Source organism: Schistocerca nitens, chromosome 2, assembly GCF_023898315.1.
Source record: "Schistocerca nitens isolate TAMUIC-IGC-003100 chromosome 2, iqSchNite1.1, whole genome shotgun sequence".
NCBI classification, from domain to species: Eukaryota; Metazoa; Arthropoda; class Insecta; order Orthoptera; family Acrididae; genus Schistocerca; species Schistocerca nitens.
The window spans coordinates 921216691-921240917 of NC_064615.1; the positions used below are offsets into that span (position 1 = coordinate 921216691).

Consider the following 24227-nt stretch of genomic DNA (forward strand, 5'->3'; position numbering starts at 1 on the left):
AGCATTTACAAGAAGGCCACCAAGACGCTGAAGTTGGGTCACACCTGGGACATCCTCCGTCATCAAAAGCAGATGAAAATATCAAAAACGTACATAATCTGATTTGATCTGAGTTGGTTGAGTATTTTATTGATTGCTGAAACTGTAGGAGTTGACAAATAATGTATAACGGAACTGTGTATCATTACTAGATTCCTGATTTCAAACTATTAATAAACATTACTACCTTGAGGTTCTTGCTCAGCTCTTTGAGAAAAAAAAGGTGGCATGAAATGTGAAAGAACAAGTCATAGGGTCTGCATCAAGACAACACATGAGCTCCTACCACATTGTCTGTTAAGAGGTTTCTAGCAAAGTAAAGTATCCCATTGTTTTACCACCCATCTTATTCACCTTACCTAGCACCATGTGACTTTTATCTACTTCCCAAGGTCAAACCTGCATTAGAAGGAACAAGATTTCAATCTTATGAAGCAGTGTAAGAAAAAAGTGGCATGCAATATCAAGAAGCTCATAGAGGAAGACTTTCAGCACTGTTCACATGGGGCATTGTGGGAATAGAGGAGTGGAGTATACTGCGGTTGACAGTAACTAAATATGTATGTTTTTGAAATAGAATGCTTTACAGCTGTAGCCCCATTGTTTTATAGTCACACTCCAAATGCCAGAGTTCAGTGTGATCCTGTTGAAGAACTTGCCGAAGGACCATTTTCATCTAGTAGTGGTGCCATAGCAGTCGATAGTAATGTTGTGCCAGCTACTCAGTTTCCCCCATCCATCTCTCTCAATTGCCACAATACCCAGACAACTGGTCATAACAGCTAACAAACAGTCAGCACTGCCATGGCACTGGAAGTAGGTGGGAAAGAGGGGAGAGAGAGAGAGAGAGAGAGAGAGAGAGAGAGAGAGAGAGAGAGAGGAGTGGGTGGAGGGGGGAGGCTCAAAAGGTAATGTAGTTTCCTGATCCAAACAGTTATGAAGTGATGATGCTGGATTTGTGTATGACATGATAAAAGCAAGTGAAATGTTCAAGTCTTGTGAATAATGCAATACTTCATTATCAAAAACAACTTATATAAGTTACAAGTATCTTGATTTCTAAAGTCTTCCTCAATTGTACAAAAATAAATTTATAAACATAAATTACAGTTCAACACTGATAATTTCAAGTTTTTATTCTTGAATTTGAAGTATTGCATACAAAGAGGCACAGAAGAACACATAAGCATGAGAAAATTTATTAAGTACCACCAAACAAGGTTTTTTGTTAGGATTTGCAAAATTTTGTTAGGAACTGAGTGTTGCTTATGTCCAACAAGAATGGATGGAAGGAAACAACAAGACCACATCCTTGTTGAAGGATCAAAACTGGTATTTTCCTAGGCCAGTTTATGGAAACTAAAAAACTATGTCTTGATATCCAGATAAGAGTTTAGGGATTAAGGGAGTGACTCAGTTCTTTTGCAGTCACACCAAATATTGGTGATATCTTGATATATAAGATTTGCGGATTCTGTAGAAAAAGAAACCACAGAACAAAATAAATAGCCTTTTGTTAAAATTGGTAAGCTCAGAGTTTGAATAAGGATCAGATGTATTAAAGGCATAGTAAGATAAGGCGTAATAGATGACAACCATGGCACGAGATTCAAAATGTTATCAGTGTTATGAGAAATGACTAGCATAGCGAGGTACTAAGCTTATTATGGAGGTGATCTGACAAGCAGTGAAGGAAGAGAAGTTCTTGTAGTATTGGGTAGACACTGAACAGCCAGAACATGACGACACCAACCTACTACTCACCTGTCCAGATGATAGCAGTGTCATCTCGTAAGGAGTAATTGCTAGTCAGACACATGAATGTTGCACATAGTATCAGTGAGTGTGCTGTTCATATGTGGAATGGGGAAGGCACGTGATCTATCTGAGTTTGACAGAGACCCAGAGGCTCGACACAAGCATTCCAGAAACGGCACAGCTTGACAGATGTTTGAGGAGTGCTACAGTGACTGTCTTCAAAATGTGGTGAAACCATGGTAAAATCAAGGTGAAACCATGTCCAAATGTCATGCGGTTGGGAAGTCACCCCTCATTACAAATGTCCAGATGTTGGATGTCATTGGCTGGCCAGACTGGTAAAACAGGACAGGCAGCAAACTGTGATGAAACTAACATCAGACTTTAATTCTGGGCAAAGTACAAGTGTGTCTCAACACACAGTGTACCAAACACTCCTAACAATGGGCCTCCACAGCTGAAAATGTGTGAATGTGCCAATGTTAACACGATGACATCAGCATCTATAACTGAAATGGCACGTGACCATCAGCACTGGACATTCATGCAGTGGCAGAGTGTTGAATGGTCTGATAAATCTCAATAACTCCTTCATGGTGCTGATGGAAGAGTGTGAATTTGTTGTCTTCGAAGGGAACAGCTCATTGATATCTGGTCTGTGGGATGGAGACAAGCTGGTGACAGCTCCATTATGCTCTGGGGAAGATTCTCATGGGCATGCATGGGTCCAGTGAAACTCATGCAAGGCACCACGATGGTCAAGGAGTACTGTACACTTGTTGCAGACCATGTACACCCCTTCATGATGATCATGTTTCCTAACAGCAGAGGCTTTTTCAACAAGATAATGCACCATGCCACAAGGTCAGGGGTGTGTTGGAGTGGGTCGTGGAACACAGTGCAAGTTCCAATTGATGTGCTGGCCCCCAGCTTGTCAGATCTGAACTCTCCCACCCCAGAATTTACGGGAGTTGGGTGACTTGTGTGTGCAGATGTGTTGCCGACTCCCTACAGCACCTACTAAGGCCTCAGTGCTTAAATGCCATGATGAATCACTGCTGTTATCAGTACCACTGATGTATTAGATAGCAAGTAAATTTTGTTCTATAGTTAACTGATGGTTCAGGTTATGATGTCAAATTGTGAAGGGGAAGAGTAAGAACTCAGGAATAGTGAATTAGCTATTTGTTCTACTTGATTTGATGAAGCATGACAACAGCTAACAGAACATTGCACTAAATCAGGATGACAGAGGTACTCTGGGAATGGATAGGAGAAGAATCACAGAATTCACAATCAGTCATGATTTTATATTATAGATAAGTCATGTCTCAATGGTAAATGTAGAACTTATAGTGGTGAGAAGGAAATTGGCACAAAAACTCTTCTTATAAAAATAAATTTGAAGAAGACTGTGCAAAATGAAACCTCATAAAATGAAGGCAAATACTATCAAATCTATTATAATAATGAGTGAATATAATAGAGGGAAACATTCCACGTGGGAAAAATATATCTTAAAACAAAGATGATGTGACTTACCAAACAAAAGTGCTGGCAGGTCGATAGACACACAAACAAACACAAACATACACACGAAATTCAAGCTTTCACAATAAATGGTTGCTTCATCAGGAAAGAGGGAAGGAGAGGGAAAGACGAAAGGATGTGGGTTTTAAGGGAGAGGGTAAGGAGTCATTCCAATCCCGGGAGCGGAAAGACTTACCTTAGGGGGAAAAAAGGACAGGGCTTTGCCTTTACAAATGTCTGCTGGTGTCTATGTATGTGCGGATGGATATGTGTGTGTGTGCGAGTGTATACCTGTCCTTTTTTCCCCCTAAGGTAAGTCTTTCCGCTCCCGGGATTGGAATGACTCCTTACCCTCTCCCTTAAAACCCACATCCTTTCGTCTTTCCCTCTCCTTCTCTCTTTCCTGAGAAGCAACTGTTTGTTGCAAAAGCTTGAATTTTGTGTGCATGTTTGTGTGTCTATCGACCTGCCAGCACTTTTGTTCGGTAAGTCACATCATCTTTGTTTTTAGATATAATAATGAGTGAATTATATGAAGGTATAAGTGAATCAGAGATTGTTAGCATAGTGGAAACACAGTTTTCCAAATAGAATAGCTTCACATGTTATATGAATATTGTCATAAGGCCTGGCCCTGGGCAAACCACAACACATAAATGCAGGTATTATTTGGTCATGGACAGTTAGAGGATGGGGAGGATGGGGGTTGGAGATAGACCTAACCACATGGGCAATGTGCTTTTTATGAGGCATACTGCTAAGAGAACCATATACACTTAAATTCAGATGAAAAATCTACTGCCATGATCAGATGCCTTTGCTAACAATGCGAGAATGAGTATATCAACTTATTTCTGGGCACAGATGCCATAATCATACATGAGTGATTAGCATTCTGTATCCACATTTGGGAGGATAACAATTCAAATCCCCATCTGGCCATCCAGAGTTGTGTTTTCCCCGATTTCCCTAAATCACTCCATGCAAATGCCAGATTAGTTGCTTTATTTGAGCTAGTGTTCCATCTCTAATGACCGCATTGCCGATGGGACAAACTCCAATGTTTCTTTTTATACATGAGTGTCTTTAATAACTACACATGACAAAGCACAAAGATTAATATGAACATAGGAACATTGCAACTGTACACTTAAAGCATGGTAAAACTGAAGAGAAGTTGTTAATATGAACATGAAGATGGGAAAGAAAGGAATTTTGTACATAAGGTACTAAAAGAGAGAGAGAGAGAGAGAGAGAGAGAGAGAGAGAGAGAGAGAGAGAGAGGGATAAAGACCTACATCTAAAGACAAACATCACACCCACTCACCCACACAAAGACACGCACACAAACTCTCTCTCTCTCTCTCACACACACACACACACACACACACACACACACACACACACAGAACAGACATTTTCAGGCTTCCTTTAATCTAATCTTAACTTGTCAAGAGTGTGAGGAGCCATGAGAAATGATACACGGTTAATCTAATCTTAACTTGTCAAGAGTGCGAGGAGTCATGAGAAATGATACATGGTTTGGAATCCATGTTAAGCTTTCGGAACCCATGTTAAGCTGTAGGTCTCCTTTCCTTGGTTGGTTAAATGGGGTAGATCAGGGACACCCAAGTCACCATAGTGGTATCTAATTAAAAGCCTTACTCTCAAACATTGAGCCAAACTGAAATACTAAAAAATGATCAGAACTGTTGCTAACACAAATATTAAAAGAATAAAGGTTGAAACAGAAAATATAGTTGTGTAAAGTTTAAATAACAATACAGACAAAGAGAAATGTATATTCTGCCCAGCAGGACTGCAGATTAAAAACCAGAGCAAATAATATACCATTCACAAGACCGATAAAATAAAGCAAAGAAATGAGGAAGGAAGTGAAAGAAAAAAAATAATTTATTGAAAAGGACTTGATTTAATGAGACAAATATAATTACCTCCTGTGCTGGATAAAGTTGTGAAGTCATATGTGACTACAGTGGAACCTGCACTGTTGTGAGCAGTCATCCGAAGCTCATAATTTGTCACTGGATTAAGATCAAGAATGGAAAACTTCTCTTCTGTGTACTTTAGGTTGTTTGACACAAGTATCCATTTTGTTCCAGTTTTCAGTTTATATTCTACAACTAATGTGGTTATTGGGCAGCCACCAGTATTCCATGTGCCAACATTCAGTTGTATGAAGGTAGAGTTGGTGGCCAGTAGATCTTCTTTCGTTGGAGCAATAGGAGCTTAAAAAAAACACAAACAGTGTGATTATTATTTTAAAGCATGTCTTTAATACACTAGGATAATTTTTTAATTAATGGAGAAACATGTATTGAAATTAGTATGACTTTAAAACTGTGTTCAAAAGCAGATCATAAACTTATATCTCTGCCATTCATCTTTAGTGTTCTATCAACACTAAGTTTCAGCCTGCCACAATCCATCTTCCTGTCTTCCCATACTCATGGAGGTTTCTCTACTTAAGATGCCAAATTAGGGACCTAGGATGAAACATAGTGCTAAAGGATTGGACAACTGATGCTGCACTAGCCATAGATAGTAAAGGCATAATTGGACTAGTTACAAGATGGCGCCGATAGAGAAAGTACGTGTAGGTTCAGCTCCCAGTTATGAAGATAAAAAGTAATAGTAATTGTAAATTGTGTATCAGAAAAGTCCGTAAAGGAATTCAGTGTAGAACCTGCAAGTACTGGTTTCATGAAAATTGCTCCAATATCAACTTAAAACGCCTAACTGATGACTATTTGTGGACCTGTGAGCCGTGCATGGCAGCCGCGTGTGAAAGTAAACTTTCAAACATTATCAAAAATAAGGACGAAATAATCAGAATGCTACAAACCGATATTGAAGTGCTAGAAGTGAAATACGCTGTCCCCCAGGACCGATATACAGCTCTACAAAACAGTAGTGCTTCGACAGTGTGTGTAGATCGGTGTTATGTACGTCGTGAAAACGTAACCGTCGACGACGCCACATTTATATACAAGAAAGGAAACCCACAAGTGAATAAAGAAGCCTCAACAGTGGACAAAGTTCAGTGCTTGATAAACAGTGATAATTCAAATAACAAAAGCAGTGCATCTAAAATTGTGGTAGACGGCAACACGTGTACACAAAACACGCGTAGTTGCGTAAGAAAAAGTTCCGATTGCGTACGTAAATAAACACAACGGAAAAATAACGTAAAAATATTTGGAGACAGTCATACTCGCAATATTTCGACATGCATGTCGAACTCTGCTCAAGATGGTTCGTGTATATCAGCAATTGTTAAACCAGGAGCAAAATTCGTGAATGTGGTAGAAGACATACACACAGAATGTGCTAAATTCACGGAAAAAGACTGTGTTGCGATAATCGCAGGAGCAAAATGGTTCAAATGGCTCTGAGCACTATGGGACTCAACTGCTGTGTTCATAAGTCCCCTAGAACTTAGAACTACTTAAACCTAACTAACCTAAGGACAGCACACAACACCCAGCCATCACGAGGCAGAGAAAATCCCTGACCCCGCCGGGAATCGAACCCGGGAACCTGGGCGTGGGAAGCGAGAACGCTACCGCACGACCACGAGATGCGGGCTCGCAGGAGCAAACGATGTTTATTGCAACGAGGCCAGCACTTTCATTAAAAAGCTACTCGTATTGCTGCAGTTATTACAGCATACAAACATAATACTAACAACTGTGCCCACGAGATATGACCTGACAGACTGGTCTTGTGTGAACAGAGAAATTCGCCTAACGAATAGTAAACTGAAACACTTTTGCACTAAGTTTACGAATGTGACACTACTGGATACAGACAGGTATGAGAGACACTGCTTCACAAAGCATGGACTACATCTAAATCAGTTTGGCAAAAATAAACTAGCAGCAGACGTTGGAAAAGCTTTTCATGAAATAATAGGTCTAAACAATAACGACATGAAAGCAGACCAGTCATAGCCCTAACCAACGAGGGAAACTAGTGAGCTGGGCCAACTCTAGCAGGATTTGGTCCAGTAACAAAAATCTGCAACAAGTAATTAATACACAAACGAAAGTTCACTCAAACAGCAATACAATTAAAGACAAACAAAAGTTAACAGTGTTTCATCAGAACATAAGAGGCCTATACTGCAAGCTGGATCAGTTCACAGCAAATATAGAAGACACAAAAGGTATAAACAGTGCCCACATTCTGTGTCTAACAGAACACCACATCACTGCTAGTATTGAAGAGGTCCCTATTCCCAACTATGTTTTGGCAACATCTTATTGCAGGAACTATATGGATTAATGAGGAGTAGCTGTATATGTAAAAAACAATGTCTTGTTCACGGCAATAGATGTACAAAGATTCTGCTTTGAGTTACATTTTGAAGTATGTGCTATAGAGGTGCCAGACACTGTCTCCAGATTAACAGTTGTGGCAGTTTACAGGGCACCATCTGGTAATTTTAAAGTGTTTGTTAAACAATTAGATACTCTTTTGTTGTACTTAAGTAGAAAAAATAGGGGCATGGTAGTTGTTGGGGGTTTTAACATAGATTTCTTGGTTAATTCTCCCTGCAAGGTGGAGTTTGAAAATCTCATGTGCACGTACAACCTTGTTCCCTTGGTTAGCTCGCCCACCAGAACCACAACCTCTTCCAGTACTCTCATTGATAACGTTTTTGTTGATCAGAGTAAAGTCAACCATATTATTATTGAAATGGTTATAAATGGTCTGTCTGACCATGACGGACAATGAGTTACTTTCAACAGCTTGGGAATTCCTCTGAGTGACACCTCACTTAGATGGAAAAACAGTAAGGAAAATAAGTGAGGAAGCTATTCAAACGTTCAGATCATGTCTTCAGCATACTGACTGGACACCTGTTTATCTAGCAGAAACTGCTAATTCAAAATACAATTTATTCACAAATGAGATAGCAGGTACCTTTGAAAGTGTATTTCCAAAAAAGTCATACAGAGTCCAACCTGCTAGGTCTGCAAAAAAAAAACCATGGCTCACTGAGGGCATCATAGCTTCCTGTCAGAGAAAAAGACAACTCTACATAGCATCAAAGACTTCTAACAACCCTGCTCAGCTAAAACATTATAAACTCTACTGTAAAATTCTTGCCAAAGTAATTAAAAACTCTAAAAGTATGTGTATAGCATCTGAAATTACTAATTCTGAAAATAAAATTAAAACAATCTGGAATGTGATAAAGAGAGAAACAAGGACTGTAAACTACACCAAAGACAAAAATATTGTTTTAACTGTTGACAACTCAGAGATAACTAATAGTGAGGAAATTGCTGAAATCTTTAACCAACATTTTTTAACTGTCCCAACACAGATAGGTTGCCATAGTTCTGTAGATAAAGCTGCCTGTATAATGAAAAATAGTTTTCCAGAACCTTTCAGTCAAATAAGTGTGCTTCCCATTACTGCCAATGAAATCAAAAACATCATACAGTCTTTGAAAAATAAACATCCTGCTGGTATCGACGATATTTCAAGCAAGCTGTTGAAGGCTTGCTGTAGTGAAGTGACCGAAGTTTTGTCTCACATCTGCAACACATCCATGCAACAAGGAGTGTTTCCAGACAGAATGAAATACTCTGTTGTCAGGCTCCTGTACAAAGCGGGGGATGCTACAAATGTGTCAAACTATCGCCCTATCTCTCTATTAACAACATTTTCAAAAGTCCTAGAAAAAGCTCTGTACAACAGGATTGTGGCACACCTTGGCGACCTGAACATCATTAACAGTCAGCAGTTTGGTTTTCAAAATGGAGTTTCAATAGATAACGCAATTTTCTCATTCACAAATGATGTTCTAGAGTCTATAAACAGCAAGAGGCTGCCAATTGGTGTCTTATGTGACCTATCAAAGGCGTTCGACTGTGTAGATCACCAGACACTCTTTAAGAAGGCCTGTCATTATGGAATTACAGGACCTGTAGGGAACTGGTTAAAATCGTACCTCGAAAATAGGAAGCAGAAGATTATTCTAGATGTTTCAGATAGTGTATCACAATATATAGTGGACTCTGAGTGGGGAATTGTGCAGCATGGAGTGCCACAGGGATCAGTGCTTGGGCCCTTGCTGTTCCTCATATATGTTAATGACCTGCCTTTATCCATCAATAAGCAGTGTAAATTTACAATATTCGCTGATGATACGAGCATTGTGGTGGATAATGTGTCAACTACTGACTTAGAATCCGAGGTCAATGATATCCTTAAAGAAGTTATGGGTTGGTTTAGTATTAACTCCCTTTCAATAAACCTGAAAAAAACAATTTTATCCAGTTCCAGACAACCCAAAAAAACCCAAAAGAAATAGTTATCACACAGAATGATCAGATGATAAAGCAAGTGTACTTATCAAAATTCCTAGGCGTATACATGGACAGTAGGCTGAACTGGGAACATCACGTTCTACAAACACTAAAACGGCTGACGTCGGGAACATTTGCTTTACGAATTTTGTCACGCTTCAATGATATTACCATCTCAAAGTCAGCTTACTTTGGCTATTTTCATTCAGTCATGTGTTATGGCATCATCTTCTGGGACGATACACCTGCCGCAAAGAAAATCATCACAGTACAAAAAAGAGCAATAAGAATCATTTGTGGTGTACCCCCACGAACCTCATGTCGAAATCTTTTTAAACGACTTGAAATACTGACAGCAACATCTCAGTACATATATTCACTGACGTGCTTCATAATAAATAACCCTACTCTGTATGAAACGAATAGCCTACATCATGAACATAACACCAGAAGAAAAGAGGATTTCCACTGTGAGTTAAAGAACTTGACACTTACGCAGAAAGGGGTAAAGTATGCCGGAACGAAAATTTTCAATTCCCTACCCAACAGCATCAAAAGTATAAGGAGTAGTACATCAGTATTTAAACATAGCTTGAAAAATTATTTACTTGAGACCTCACTTTATTCACTAGAGGAATTCTTTCAGAGAAATAAGTAAAACCCAGATTGGAAAGATGTTTTTAAATTTTTTGACACTGTTTACTGTTAAACTAATGTAATAATGCCCTAATGTAAAAATTCCTGTTTTTCTCATTTCCATTTTTGGGTCACTTTTAAACCCAAAGTGGGAAGTTTTGATTACTGTTCAAGGTTAAAATAGATGCAATAATGCCCTAAATATGAAACTGCTATCTTCACATTTATGTTGACTAGTTTTTAAGCTAATAAGTATGACTTTTGTGCACTGTTATTAATACTATAACAATGTCTTTATTCTATGTATTTTATTATGTACATTGACATGTTCCACATCTGAGTCACATGTACAGATCTATGGAACAAGTATATAAATAAATAAATAAATGGCACACTGATGTAATGTGTCATGTATATTCTTCTCTACGTATATGTTGTTACTGAATGAGGAAATCAACTTGGAAACAATGCTGAGGGTAAGCCAAGTTTATTACATTCTTCATTGTTATCCACACTATTTATATCTTCACAGTGAACTAAACGACATTTGTGGTGAAGCTAACTGATTTTATCATTATTTGTTTCAGTGAGAGTTCTATTTTTCAGTTTTATTTTTGTAAATTTATGACTAAAAGATGTATGATCTCACTTATGTATGTAGATGACTGTGCAGGGAACTGTTCCCAGTCCCTTCGCAGTGATGCATGTGTGTACCTCCAGAAGGCGGCTTGTGTGGCACTACTGTGTCATCTGCAGAAGGTGCCTCTGACTTGTGTGTGTGTGTGTGTGTGTGTGTGTGTGTGTGTGTGTGTGTGTGTGTGTGTGATGGAGATAGAGAGAGAGAGAGAGAGAGAGAGAGAGAGAGAGAGAGAGAGAGAGAGGTGGGGGTGGGCAGTTTACTTACGGCAGCCTCAGGCCTCTATGTGTATTGCTACAGCTCTTTGTGTATGTAATTGGTTCCTGCTGTATGTTACTTAAATACTGTGTTCAAGTTGTTAAGGCTTCCATGGAATAAAATTGTGTCAGTCTACTGGTTGTGTTGCATTTATACTTAATTACAAAACCCTTGTTTTCATTTCATTTGAAAAATGCGAGAAATTTGATGAGCACTCAATTTTGGGAAGAAAATTGAGAAAAGAGATACATGAAATGGTACCCAAGGAGCTAAACTTGCTGACACCATTTATAAAATCAGAAAGTTTCAGGAAATCTAATTGCACAAGTTTTGCCCTTCAGATAACAACGAAGTTAGTAAAGCTTTTTGGCAAGATGTACTTTAACAATATAACTTGACAACTGTACTATCAAGCGGGTTATTATTTAGCAAGGACTGTGTCACAAATGATGCAACAACTGTGAAAGTTTGTGTGTTTTGTCTACATATTTATTACAAACGAAACATGAGTAGATGTTCGTTCTGAGGCATCTAATGCCCAGGCACAAGGCACAGTATTCACACTCTATCTGCAGAGCTTGGCATACTTTTGCAGTGTTCTGACAGCTCAGGTTAGTTGTTAAAAATTGAGGTTATGGCACACAGCATACACATTCTGCATACTGGTCAGCCCTCATACCAAAAGAGAAAGTTGAGAGTAAGAAGCTGTGCCCCATTTCAAGATGAATTAGGATGACTCTCTCATCTCAGCAGCTGGAGGAAGTGTGTCAAGTCACACTGCTGCCTGTCACCTTGTGACACAGCAAGCTGAAGAAACAACACTTGCAATGATTGCACCACTGATAATTCATAATTCTTCTTTCCAGTAATTATGCTAATTATTACACTGTTTGCACGCCGTACATTTGTGACATGTACCTAAGTAAATGAAAAGCTGAATATGACTTTGTTCCAATTAAACTTTGCTCCACCTAAATTTACTTTCATTGCACGAAGTCCAATATAATTTATTTTATTTTATTCAAAAAGTCCAGATTGAGATATCAATAATACTGTGAAAAGGTCAGATTGCTACTCACTGCAAAGGTGACACCTTGAGTTGCAGTCAGGGATAACAAAAAGACAGTTACACGTTGGCATTTGGCCAAAGCCTTCTTCATAAAAGAAAACACATACACACATTCACACAACAGGCACACCTCACAGACATATGAGGGCTGTTGCATCTGGAACGAAATTCTTGCATTGAACAAAAGCAGTAATCTGAGTGGGGCATGAAAGGGGGAGAGGAAGCAGGTTACAGACAGAGGGAGAGAAGAGCACTGTCTGGAAGTAATTACTGTGTAACAGCCTCATAAGTTTTCATGCACTACAACAAGGTTCACCGCTAAAACTTGTACAGTTTATAGTATACACAGGGGATCATATACAGCTATTCTTCATACTGATGATATCAGTGTCACTGCAATTAGAGATAACTTATACAACATGATGGGACAGGGAAAAGACGAGATATATCTACATTGTGGTGGTTGAATACAATGAGCTGGGGCTGCAGTTCTGCAGTTTGACTAGGGTGAGGGGTTGTGTCAGGTGGAGTGGGTGAAGGGAGGAAGGAGGTGAAAAGTGGGAAGGAGGGTTGAGGAAGGACAGCTGATGGCTGGGAGGGAGGGAGGCAATAGGAGATAAGTATCGGAAGAGTCCTGAACTGACACAACACTAGAAGTGCCTTTTGTATCCAAGCAAAAGTAAGGAGTTTGTTACATTTGTCAAAGACAATATTGGCCTAAAGATGTTTACAGGTGTCCAATAGGACAGTATGGCCTCAGTAGAGGACGCTGATGAGAAAACAAGGATTATAGCCTCAGTTTTGTCTTTCTGGGACTTTGTGTTAATGGCAGCAAAACATATTTGCATGGGAGGTAACCCAACAAATAAGGACTCAGCATTCCAAATAAGTATAGCCTGGAAGTCTTGTGTTACCAACATTAGGCATGGAGAAAAAAGAGAACTTCTGATGACAGTAACACAGCAAAATAGACGAGGATCCAGTTAGCTATTAATTTTGGGTTGGCTTCCAGCTTCAGTGCCACTCAGCAGCAGCAACATGTGAAACACCATAGCTTGACTTCTGGTAGGGTGCTCAGAACACACTACTATAATCTGTCTGCAAACAACTCGATCGCGCACGTGTGACCGTCAAATGAGGCTTCCACAATAGTCTGACAAAAAGTGGAAATTGACAGTTGGTACTTACCAACAGTAACCAACACACACCACCTGACAGTGTTCAGTAGTTGCCTTGAAGAAAATTATGGGATTTTCAATACATGATCCGAAGGAGACCTGAGGGCTGTATATTGTACATAAACACTAGGGAATCCTGAAAAGATGCATGACTGATAATATTATTTCCAAATTTGGTCATTGACTGCTTGTTGACAGTCCTGATAACATTTCACCTGGTGGGGTTCGGATGACAATTAGGTGACATAAAAATATATAATCAGAGAATGCCAAGTAATCAGCTAGAAGTTACTATTTTAAAATCAAACTTATCACTATACTAGCTTCACAAATATAGACTGTACCACTAAAAGATTTCAGAAATATCACACACAGTGGGAGTGGGCCTAGGACTGAGGCACTTTTATCAGTCAAGGAATTCATGGAGTGCAAAAATGAAGAAATTGCATTCCGACTATTCATGTTAACACATTTGTATCTTTTATTATTATCTTTAGTACTGTGATTTATTGTAGTCTAGATTGTGTTTTACATTTCATACTATGTGTTATTTGCTTATACTTACACAGTTTCCAGTTTTTATTTCTAAATAGGCTCTAGATTGATCTTATGAAACAGTTACAATTTTGGAAAAATTTGTAATTATAAAATATGATGGTGTTACCTTTCCCTTGTGTGTAAGCAGTTATATTTTTTGTAGGACTACTGTTGCCCATGTGGTTGAAGGCTTGAAGATAAAGCTGATATTTAGAACCACACTGAAGGTTTCCAAGAGTAAAGTTTTTATCTTCAGCCTGTACAATGACCTTTTCCCATTCACCAAACTCTCGTTTAAAGTATAAAGTATAGCCTGTAAATAAAATGGTGTTAATATTTCTGACGATATTAATATTTTTTGCAAATGAAAAATGAAAATAATTTTAAACTAGAAATTTATAGATTCTAAATATGCTACAGTCACTGAACATATACAATGGATTTCAGATGGATAGAAGAGCAATCGTAATGAAAATGTGTCTTCCGGATATTAAAATTATAGTTTTGACTATTTTGAGTTACTTTTAATCAGTTACAAAATCCACATTTGGAATTATATTATGAAATATGGAAGTCCACTGGAGGGCTGTTCAATAACTGAACACTTTTTACATTTTTATGATACATACATTACTTGTTTTACTTTTCGCATTCACTCTCCTCCACTCCTGCTCTCTCTTTTTCCTCTGTTTGTTGATTGCACTAATCATTTCTCTTCCTCTTAATCCATTTTTACTTCTCATTTCTGACATAGAGGTGTATGGAAATATGTACTTGTGGAAAAGTTAATAAGAAAATAATTATGGAATCTTAATAGCACTAATGTGTAGAAGCTCCGTAAATGAAGGGAACATTTTCCATGAAGGGAGTCTCTAGAAATTAATGAAAAATGTAAATGTATTATTGTAATTTCTTATTCGAGAAGTTATTCTCAAATAAAATAACAGACAAGTACTAATATAATAGTGTACTAGCTGTTCTGGAATAAACATACTATCATACATGTACTTTCAATTTTTATATGTCAATTTTAATTATTAATTAATCAAAAAATGATTCTAAAAAGTGCCGAGGATTGTTTGGGATGGTTAAGAAAGTATAAATAGTTACAGCCATGTTGGCAAAGTACTTTGACTGTATTTGGATAGAAAGCATGTAGCTAGTTGACCATGATTTATTTCATTACTGTAAGTGTGTTCCCCCCCCCCCCCCCCCCCCCCATGAACCATGGACCTTGCCGTTGGTGGGGAGGCTTGCGTGCCTCAGCGATACAGATGGCCATACCGTAGGTGCAACCACAACGGAGGGGTATCTGTTGAGAGGGCAGACAAACCTGTGGTTCCTGAAGAGGGGCAGCAGCCTTTTCAGTAGTTGCAGGGGCAACAGTCTGGATGATTGACTGATCTGACCTTGTAACACTAACCAAAACGGCCTTGCTGTGCTGGTACTGCGAATGGCTGAAAGCAAGGGGAAACTACAGCCGTAATTTTTCCCGAGGGCATGCAGCTTTACTGTATCGTTAAATGATGATGGTCCTCTTGGGTAAAACATTCTGGAGGTAAAATAGTCCCCCATTCGGATCTCCAGGAGGAGACTACTCAAGGGGACGTCATTGTCAGGAAAAAGAAAACTGGCAATCTACGGATCGGAGCGTGGAATGTCAGATCCCTTAATCGGGCAGGTAGGTTATAAAATTTAAAAAGGGAAATGGATAGGTTAAAGTTAGATATAGTCGGAATTAGTGAAGTTCGGTGGCAGGAGGAACAAGACTTTTGGTCAGGTGAATACAGGGTTATAAATACAAAATCAAATAGGGGTAATGCAGGAGTAGGTTTAATAATGAATAAAAAAATAGGAGTGCGGGTAAGCTACTACAAACAGCATAGTGAACACATTATTGTGGCCAAGATAGACACGAAGCCCAAACCTACTACAGTAGTACAAGTTTATATGCCAACTAGCTCTGCAGATGATGAAGAAATTGATGAAATGTATGATGAGATAAAAGAAATTATTCAGGTAGTGAAGGGAGAAGCAAAAATTTAATAGTCATGGGTGACTGGAATTTGAGAGTAGGAAAAGGGAGTGAAGGAAACGTAGTAGGTGAATATGGATTGGGGCTAAGAAATGAAAGAGGAAGCCGCCTGGTAGAGTTTTGCACAGAGCATAACTTAATCATAGCTAACACTTGGTTCAAGAATCATAAAAGAAGGTTGTATACATGGAAGAATCCTGGAGATACTAGAAGGTATCAGATAGATTATATAATGGTAAGACAGAGATTTAGGAACCAGGTTTTAAATTGTAAGACATTTCCAGGGGCAGATGTGGACTCTGACCACAATCTATTCATTATGAACTGTAGATTAAAACTGAAGAAACTGCAAAAAGGTGGGAATTTAAGGAGATGGGACCTGGATAAACTGACTAAACCAGAGGTTGTACAGAGTTTCAGGGAGAGCATAAGGGAACAATTGACAGGAATGGGGGAAAGAAATACAGTAGAAGAAGTATGTGTAGCTCTGAGGGATGAAATAGTGAAGGCAGCAGAGGATCAAGTAGGTAAAAAGATGAGGGCTAATAGAAATCCTTGGGTAACAGAAGAAATATTGAATGTAATTGATGAAAGGAGAAAATATAAACATGCAGTAAATGAAGCAGGCAAAAAGGAATACAAACGTCTCAAAAATGAGATCGACAGGAAGTGCAAAATGGCTAAGCAGGGATGGCTACAGGACAAATGTAAGGATGTAGAGGCTTGTCTCACTAGGGGTAAGATAGATACTGCGTACAGGAAAATTAAAGAGACCTTTGGAGAGAAGAGAACCACTTGTATGAATATCAAGAGCTCAGATGGCAACCCAGTTCTAAGCAAAGAAGGGAAGGCAGAAAGGTGGAAAGAGTATATAGAGGGTTTATACAAGGGTGACGTACTTGAGGACAATATTCTGGAAATGGAAGAGAATGTAGATGAAGATGAAATGGGAGATACAATACTGCGTGAAGAGTTTGACAGAGCACTGAAAGAACTGAGTCGAAACAAGGCCCCAGGAGTAGACAACATTCCATTAGAACTACTGACGGCCTTGGGAGAACCAGTCCTGACAAAACTCTACCATCTGGTGAGCAAGATGTATGAGACAGGCAAAATACCCTCAGACTTCAAGAAGAATATAATAATTCCAATCCCAAAGAAAGCAGGTGTTGAAAAATGTGAAAATTACTGAACAATGAGTTTAATAAGCCACAGCTGCAAAATAATAATGCAAATTCTTTACAGACGAATGGAAAAACTAGTCGAAGCTGACCTTGGGGATGATCAGTTTGGATTCTGTAGAAATATTGGAACACGTGAGGCAATACTGACCTTACGACTTATCTTAGAAGAAAGATTAAGGAAAGGCAAACCTACGTTTCTAGCATTTGTAGACTTAGAGAAAGATTTTGACAATGTTGACTGGAATACTCTCTTTCAAATTCTAAAGGTGGTAGGGGCAAAATACAGGGAGCGAAAGGCTATTTACAATTTGTACAGAAACCAGATAGCAGTTATAAGAGTTGAGGGACATGAAAGCGAAGCAGCGGTTGGGAAGGGATTGAGACAGGGTTGTAGCCTCTCCCCAATGTTATTCAATCTGTATATTGAGAAAGCAGTAAAGGAAACAAAAGGAAAATTTGGAGTAGATATTAAAATCCATGGAGAAGAAATAAAAACTTTGAGGTTCACCGATGACGTTGTAATTCTGTCAGAGACAGCAAAGGACTTGGAAGAGCAGTTGAACGGAATGGACAGTGTCTTGAAAGGAGGATATAATATGAATATCAACAAAAGCAAAACGAGGATAATGGAATGTAGTCGAATTAAGTCGGATGATGCTGGGGGAATTAGATTAGGAAATGAGACACTTAAAGTAGTAAAGGAGTTTTGCTATTTGGGGAGCAAAATAACCGATGACGGTCAAAGTAGAGAGGATATAAAATGTAGACTGGCAATGGCAAGGAAAGCGTTTCTGAAGAAGAGAAATTTGTTAACATCGAGTATAGATTTAAGTGTCAGGAAGTCGTTTCTGAAAGTATTTGTATGGAGTGTAGCCATGTATGGAAGTGAAACGTGGATGATAAATAGTTTGGACAAGAAGAGAATAGAAGCTTTCGAAATGTGGTGCTACAGAAGAATGCTGAAGATTAAATGGGTAGATCACATAACTAATGAGGAGGTATTGAATAGAATTGGGGAGAAGAGGAGTTTGTGGCACTACTTGACTAGAAGAAGGGATCGGTTGGTAGGACATGTTCTGAGGCATCAAGGGATCACCAATTTACCATTGTAGGGCAGCATGGAGGGTAAAAATCATAGAGGGAGACCAAGAGATGAATACGCTAAGCAGATTCGGAAGGATGTACGTTGCAGTAAGTACTGGGAGATGAAGAAGCTTGCACAGGATAGAGTAGCATGGAGAGCTGCATCAAACCAGTCTCAGGAATGTTACAACTTATTTCAGATTTGTCAAGATGCCTTTATTTACTTTGAGATTGTAATAAATATTCAGCTGAAACAAAATACGAGATTGATTTTTAAGTTTAACTTTTCCGAAGTTGGAATTTTTACAGTGACTGAGAATTTAGGACTTCTCCTGTGACAGATTGCCAGCTACAATAAGTAAAATAATGCATAAGAACGTTATATGTTCAACCTGTACACTAAAGAAGCAATGATGGAAATAGAAGAAGCAATGATGGAAATAAAAGAAAGGTCCAAAGTGGGATTAAAGTTCTGGGTGAAAGGGTATCAGTCATAAGATTTGCTGATGACATTGCCATCCTCAGTGAAAGGGAACATTGGGAGATGCATTTTACACATTCTCAAAGTGTTACCCACTCACTTACACATACTATCTTCTTGTGCCAGCAACTTTACAAATAATTTGAGAGCCTGTGTGTGGAACCTTGCTTCAAGATATACCACACACTGAAAAGTTGTCTGTAAGCTTTTCCTGTGTTTATAATGTTGAACACGATTTTCATGATTCCCAAATTACGTTGTGAATTCAGTTTTTAGTTTTCTTGTTATATTCTTTTCATGAAATCTTAAAATCTTAACAACTATTCTAATTACTGAATAGCACTGGTCTGTGGTTTTATACAGAAAAATGGAAAAACTGCCCACAGTTGTAGGGCTTTTAATTTAATTGTTGTGTTAGACTGTTAACATAAAATTATACCTCTTAATGAGCAGATTATGACAGGATTTTAAATTTATAAATTTGGTAGATAATTATACGAAACAGTGAAAATCAACTTCTTCTTGCCCTGGAAGCCATTAGGTAGGCAACATGCAACTAGGATTGTGCACCATTTTAGTCCATTTAATAATCTAGATTGATATTACCAAACAAGTAAATATTAAAATGCAGTACAAATTATGTTTTGCCTTGATTTATTATACGTCTATAAGCAATACAGTTTAAAAGAAATATGGTGTTGGTAATATATTATAATCTTTCCTGTACCTTCAGCTGCATAAATACTGTCATCTGGTGCTGACCACTTCAAAGATAAACTTGTTTCAGTGGCAGAAGAAACTCTGAAGTCAGTTGGAGGCAATGGAGCTGTAAGAATAATTATGATTCTTTAAATATAGGTTCAAAATTAATATTTTCTTGTTTCAGCATTCACATGACAATAAAATAAAGTCATGGTATGCAGTGTACAGAATAACAACAGAATCAACTGAAATGAAAATTACTACAACTTTTAAGTCATGTTCTAATTCAGTTCCCAAGCACTTTGTGTAAAAAAAAAACAGAGGTAGAGTTCACATTTTATACACAATTTTAATTTGTGAGCAGTGTTAACTTTTTGCATTTTGTTTGTTTCCACGTCTATGTGAAGAGTCTGTCAATCAGACACTGCATTAGTCAAGTTATATACAAAATAAAAGCTGAACACACATAAAAGTGATCAGATTCAATTGCAGATACTCCTCATAATTTTATTGTTTGTTTTTTGTGACTATGGTATCAATGAACTACCTATCTGTACCAAGCATTTCATGATCATATTTGAGACATTCTTATCAGTACTTTGTATATTCAGTACTTAACTGTGCTTGTGCCATGTTAAACTGAGTGTGTATGTTCAATTAATAACCGTCCATAAAGTTTCAAAACAAAGCACATAGAATAAATCTTTTACTTTTCCCACACAGGAACAATGTGCTATGACATGAGAGACAAACAGTGCCTAAGCATTGTTGTTTCAAATGTAGTTCACAAATTTCCTCACTCAGTATTATAAAACTTGAATGTTATCAACAAGTAACGAGATGATTTGGAAGCTGAGAAAACATCACCTTGTAAATCGGTCTATATGAAAAGTGAAGGCACTAACTCAAGTAGAAATTCTGGCTATGTGTTAAGAACACCAAGGAAATTTTATTTCATTTCTTTAAATATTATAAGCAGATTATGTTTGTAGCTCCACATTTAATAATATTGTTAGTTAAGCATTACAGTTTCACAATATTGTACACTGCCGGATAAAAAATATTTAGATGCACTGGTACATTGTCATATGTTTTCAAGATTAATTTTGTGCATGAATTACCATCTTTGATGAACAGATGAAAGCTGTGGTGAATCTCCATTCAGCTGCTAGGAGGAAATAACAATCTTCCCAACCCTCTTGTTTAAGGCATACACTAATAGTATTCACTAGAGATCTACCCAATGGTGATTTTCTGCACTCATACTCAAATGCACCACACTTGGGCATGGTGTTCTTGAGTGCAGATGCTTGAAACAAGCATTTAGTAGTCAAGCATGGCAAATTTGGACAAGCTGAGGCAAACAGATCTGATCCATCTGCCACCCATCTGTTGTGAGCATAAAAACTGTTGTGACTCGCCGATCTTTCAAAGAGCCGCCGCGCAATTACGCGCATCCTCTACATGCATCACTGTCTGCCAGCCATGCAGCAGCCATGCCACCTAAGCGGCCAGCCAGCCAGCGGCCGCTAGACTTGGACTCAATGCTGATTTGACTGTTACAGTGTACACACATCTTACTTTGTTTACTTGATCTGTGACTTACATGTATTGTGTCGTCCTAGAAATATATTTGTTCAACTTGACATAACAATTGGTGATGAGGTAGTGAATTTTTCTTTTTCATCGTTGACCCACAAGTTTCCATGGCTAATTTAGAGCAACTATTGCAAGGTCTCATAGAACAACAAATGCTTCTTCACAAATGCAATTCGTGATTTCGTCGCGGCATCCAATGCAGGGTGTCTCTCGTTGTTGTCTCTACCTCCTTTTCCTTCTTAAGACAAAACGGCAGAAGAACGGTCTGATTACGAAAAACGTCTTCGACAGCACTTCTTGGCATTTCAAGTCACGGACGACAAAACATCTAAGTCTCTGTTCCTTTGATGGATTTCACCTCAAATGTATTGGTTGTTGACGCAATTGGCTCCTTTGAAAGATCCTGTGTCTTTGTCCTTTGCTGAAATGTGCTCACTTCTGTCCATATATTTTCAAAAGCATACACATGTGGTAGCTTCTCGTGTTGCCTTTATCATTGTCAAAAACAACCGAATCAATCCTATCGTTCTTGGGCTGCTGAACTTCACGGCCTCAGTAGAAAGTGTCAATTTGTTACTGAAGTTCACAATCCTATGCCGATTCCATGGTATGGGATGCTATTATCCAGTCAGCGCCCGACAAAGAAGTTAGGCAACATGCCATTCAGTTGGCAAATCCGACTCTAGATGAAGTCCTCTCCATCGCTCAGTCTTTTGAAATTTCTCGTACTGCTGGAGTGCAAGTAGAAGCATGGGGTGACGTTGGGGATGTACAACCTCTGTGTGCTGTTGATGCCACGTGCGGCATGTCCCCGCCGGCCGACATGGCCGCAGTACGCTCTCAAGTGCAGCCTCGGCCTAACCATAAACAAACCTCTAAGAAACTGGAGCAAAACCCACGGCAACTTCCTTCATGTCCACGGTGTTTTACGAAACATTCACGTGAGGATTGTCCCCAACGTTGGGCCGTGTGTTACAAATGCAAAAAGAAGGGTCATGTGTCACCCGTTTGCAAATCTGACCGCGTACCTGATGTTCATGAACATGACGCAGATTCTGCTTCTGGTTATCTGTCAATTGTACTTCTTCCATTTCAGTGAAGTTATTCCTCACTGTCCAAATCCTTGGTCAGGATGTTCGCATGCAGGTGGATACTGGTTCTGCTGCCACTATCATCAATTCTCAGACCTATCTTCAGTTGGGTTCTCCAATCCTATCACCTGTCACTAGGCAATTACAAACGTACAATAAACAGAAGATTTCTCTCTTGGGACAATTTAATGCTGAGGTATCTTAGAAATCCGTCATTCGCACTGTTCCCATATTTGTGGTCGACCATAGTAACATGGAGAATCTTTTTGGTTTCGATGCCTTTCACGTTTTTGGGTTCTCCATAGATGACACTGTCAATATCATCTCTGATGCTATTCCTTATGCTCAATTGGATTCCTTGTCGACGACATTTTCATCCCTTTTTTCTCATGGGTTAGGCCGTGCAAACGACTTTGAAGCTCATATCACGCTCAAACCCACTGCTTGGCCTAAGTTTTTTCAGGCTTGGCCCATTCCTGTGGCCCTTCATGATCGGGTCCAATGGGAGCTGTATCGTCTCACTGCTTCAGGGGTCTTGCTTCCTGTCACTTCCAGTGAGTGATCCTCTCCTGTCATTGTCGTTGCTAAGCCAAATTGTGATATTCGTCTCTGTGGTGATTTCAAAGCCACTGTAAATGCTCAACGCCTTATCGACACTGACCCTATGCCCCGACCTGAAGAATTGTTCACTAAACTTGCTGGAGGCCAGTGTTTTTCTTAACTTGACCTGTCAGAAGCTTATCATCAACTTCCTCTCAACGCTGCTTCCTGGCAGTTCCTGGTCCTTAACAGGCCTTTCGGCCTCTATCAATACCAACGATTGCCAGCGCCCCTGCTCTCTTTCAGTGATTCTTGGAACAATTATTGCTCACTGTCCCTTGGTGTATAAATTACCAGGACAACACTGGCTCCACCACTGAAGAACATCTTCAGAATGTCCACACACATTTTCACGTCTTACAAACTGCTGGTCTTCAGAAATCAAATTTTTTTCAGACATCTATCACATACTTGGGTTTTCAACTCTCTCGGGATGGTATTCGTCTGCTTCAGCAAACTGTCGCTGCGACTGATGCCCTTCCTCGCCCTACATCTGTTAAGGAACTGCAGGCCTTCTTGGGGAAAATAGTATACTATCATAGGTTTTTACCATCTTCGGCTTCGGTGGCTCAGCCGTTGCATCACCTGTTGCATAAAAAAGTGCCCTTTCACTGGTCCGTGTCATGCGATGCGGCTTTCCAGAAATTGAAGACTATGCTGAAACGGCCCCGTGCCTGGCTACTTATCGACCTGGCCAACATCTTGTTCTTGCCACGGACGCCTCTCAATACAGGGTTGGTGCAGTCCTTGCGCACCGTTTTTCTGACAGTTCTGAACAACTCATTGCTTATGCCTCCAAAAAGCTCACGGTTGCCCAACTAAAATATTCTCAAATTGAAAAAGAAGCTTTGGCCATTATTTATGCTCTTCATAAGTTTGGTGTTTCTCTCTATGGATCCAAATTTCATCTTGTTACAGACCACAAACCACTTGTTTCCTTGTTTCATCCATCAATGTCACTTCCCGGCAAGGCTGCACACCGCCTCTTGCGTTGGGCTTTTACTTGTCTCATTTCAATTATGAGATTCATTTCCGGCCAACAGCTCAACATGCAAATGCTGATGCAGTGTCTCACCTACCCATGGGTCCTAATCTGGCATTCTATAGGGACGAACTTTTGTGTTTCCACCTGGGTGTTGCCGAGAAGTGGGTTGTGGAAAGGTTCCCCATCACCAGGGACTGGCTGGCGGCTGCTATGGGTTCTGATCCTACCCTCCCTCGGGTTTTATGCTTTATTCAGAAGGGTCGGCCAGATCGTCCATCTATTAAGACTTCTGTTCCGTTGCGGTACTGCTACGCTTTGCGTTACCGCCTCACGGCTAGGGATGGTGTTTTCCTCCTTTCCACCGACAATGCTTCGCCACGTGTTGTGGTACCTGCATCTTTGCATGCTTCAATCTTGCGCCTCCTTCACCAAGGGCACTGGGGTGTTTCTTGCACAAAATCTCTGGCGCGCCGTCATGTGT

The 24227-nt window shown here is 39.3% G+C and overlaps 1 protein-coding gene across 1 annotated transcript in view; it reads right to left on the reverse strand.

The window, feature by feature from the left end:
* The window catches only part of LOC126235453 (Down syndrome cell adhesion molecule-like protein 1 homolog), a 137462-nt gene that overhangs the window by 13794 nt on the left and 99441 nt on the right, over positions 1-24227 (reverse strand). Inside the window, exons 12-14 of the mRNA XM_049944175.1 lie at positions 19497-19595; positions 14114-14299; positions 5283-5576 (exon numbers count right to left, since the gene is read on the reverse strand). Of these exons, the coding sequence (XP_049800132.1) occupies positions 5283-5576; positions 14114-14299; positions 19497-19595 (579 nt within the window). The remainder of the gene's footprint in view (positions 1-5282; positions 5577-14113; positions 14300-19496; positions 19596-24227) is intronic.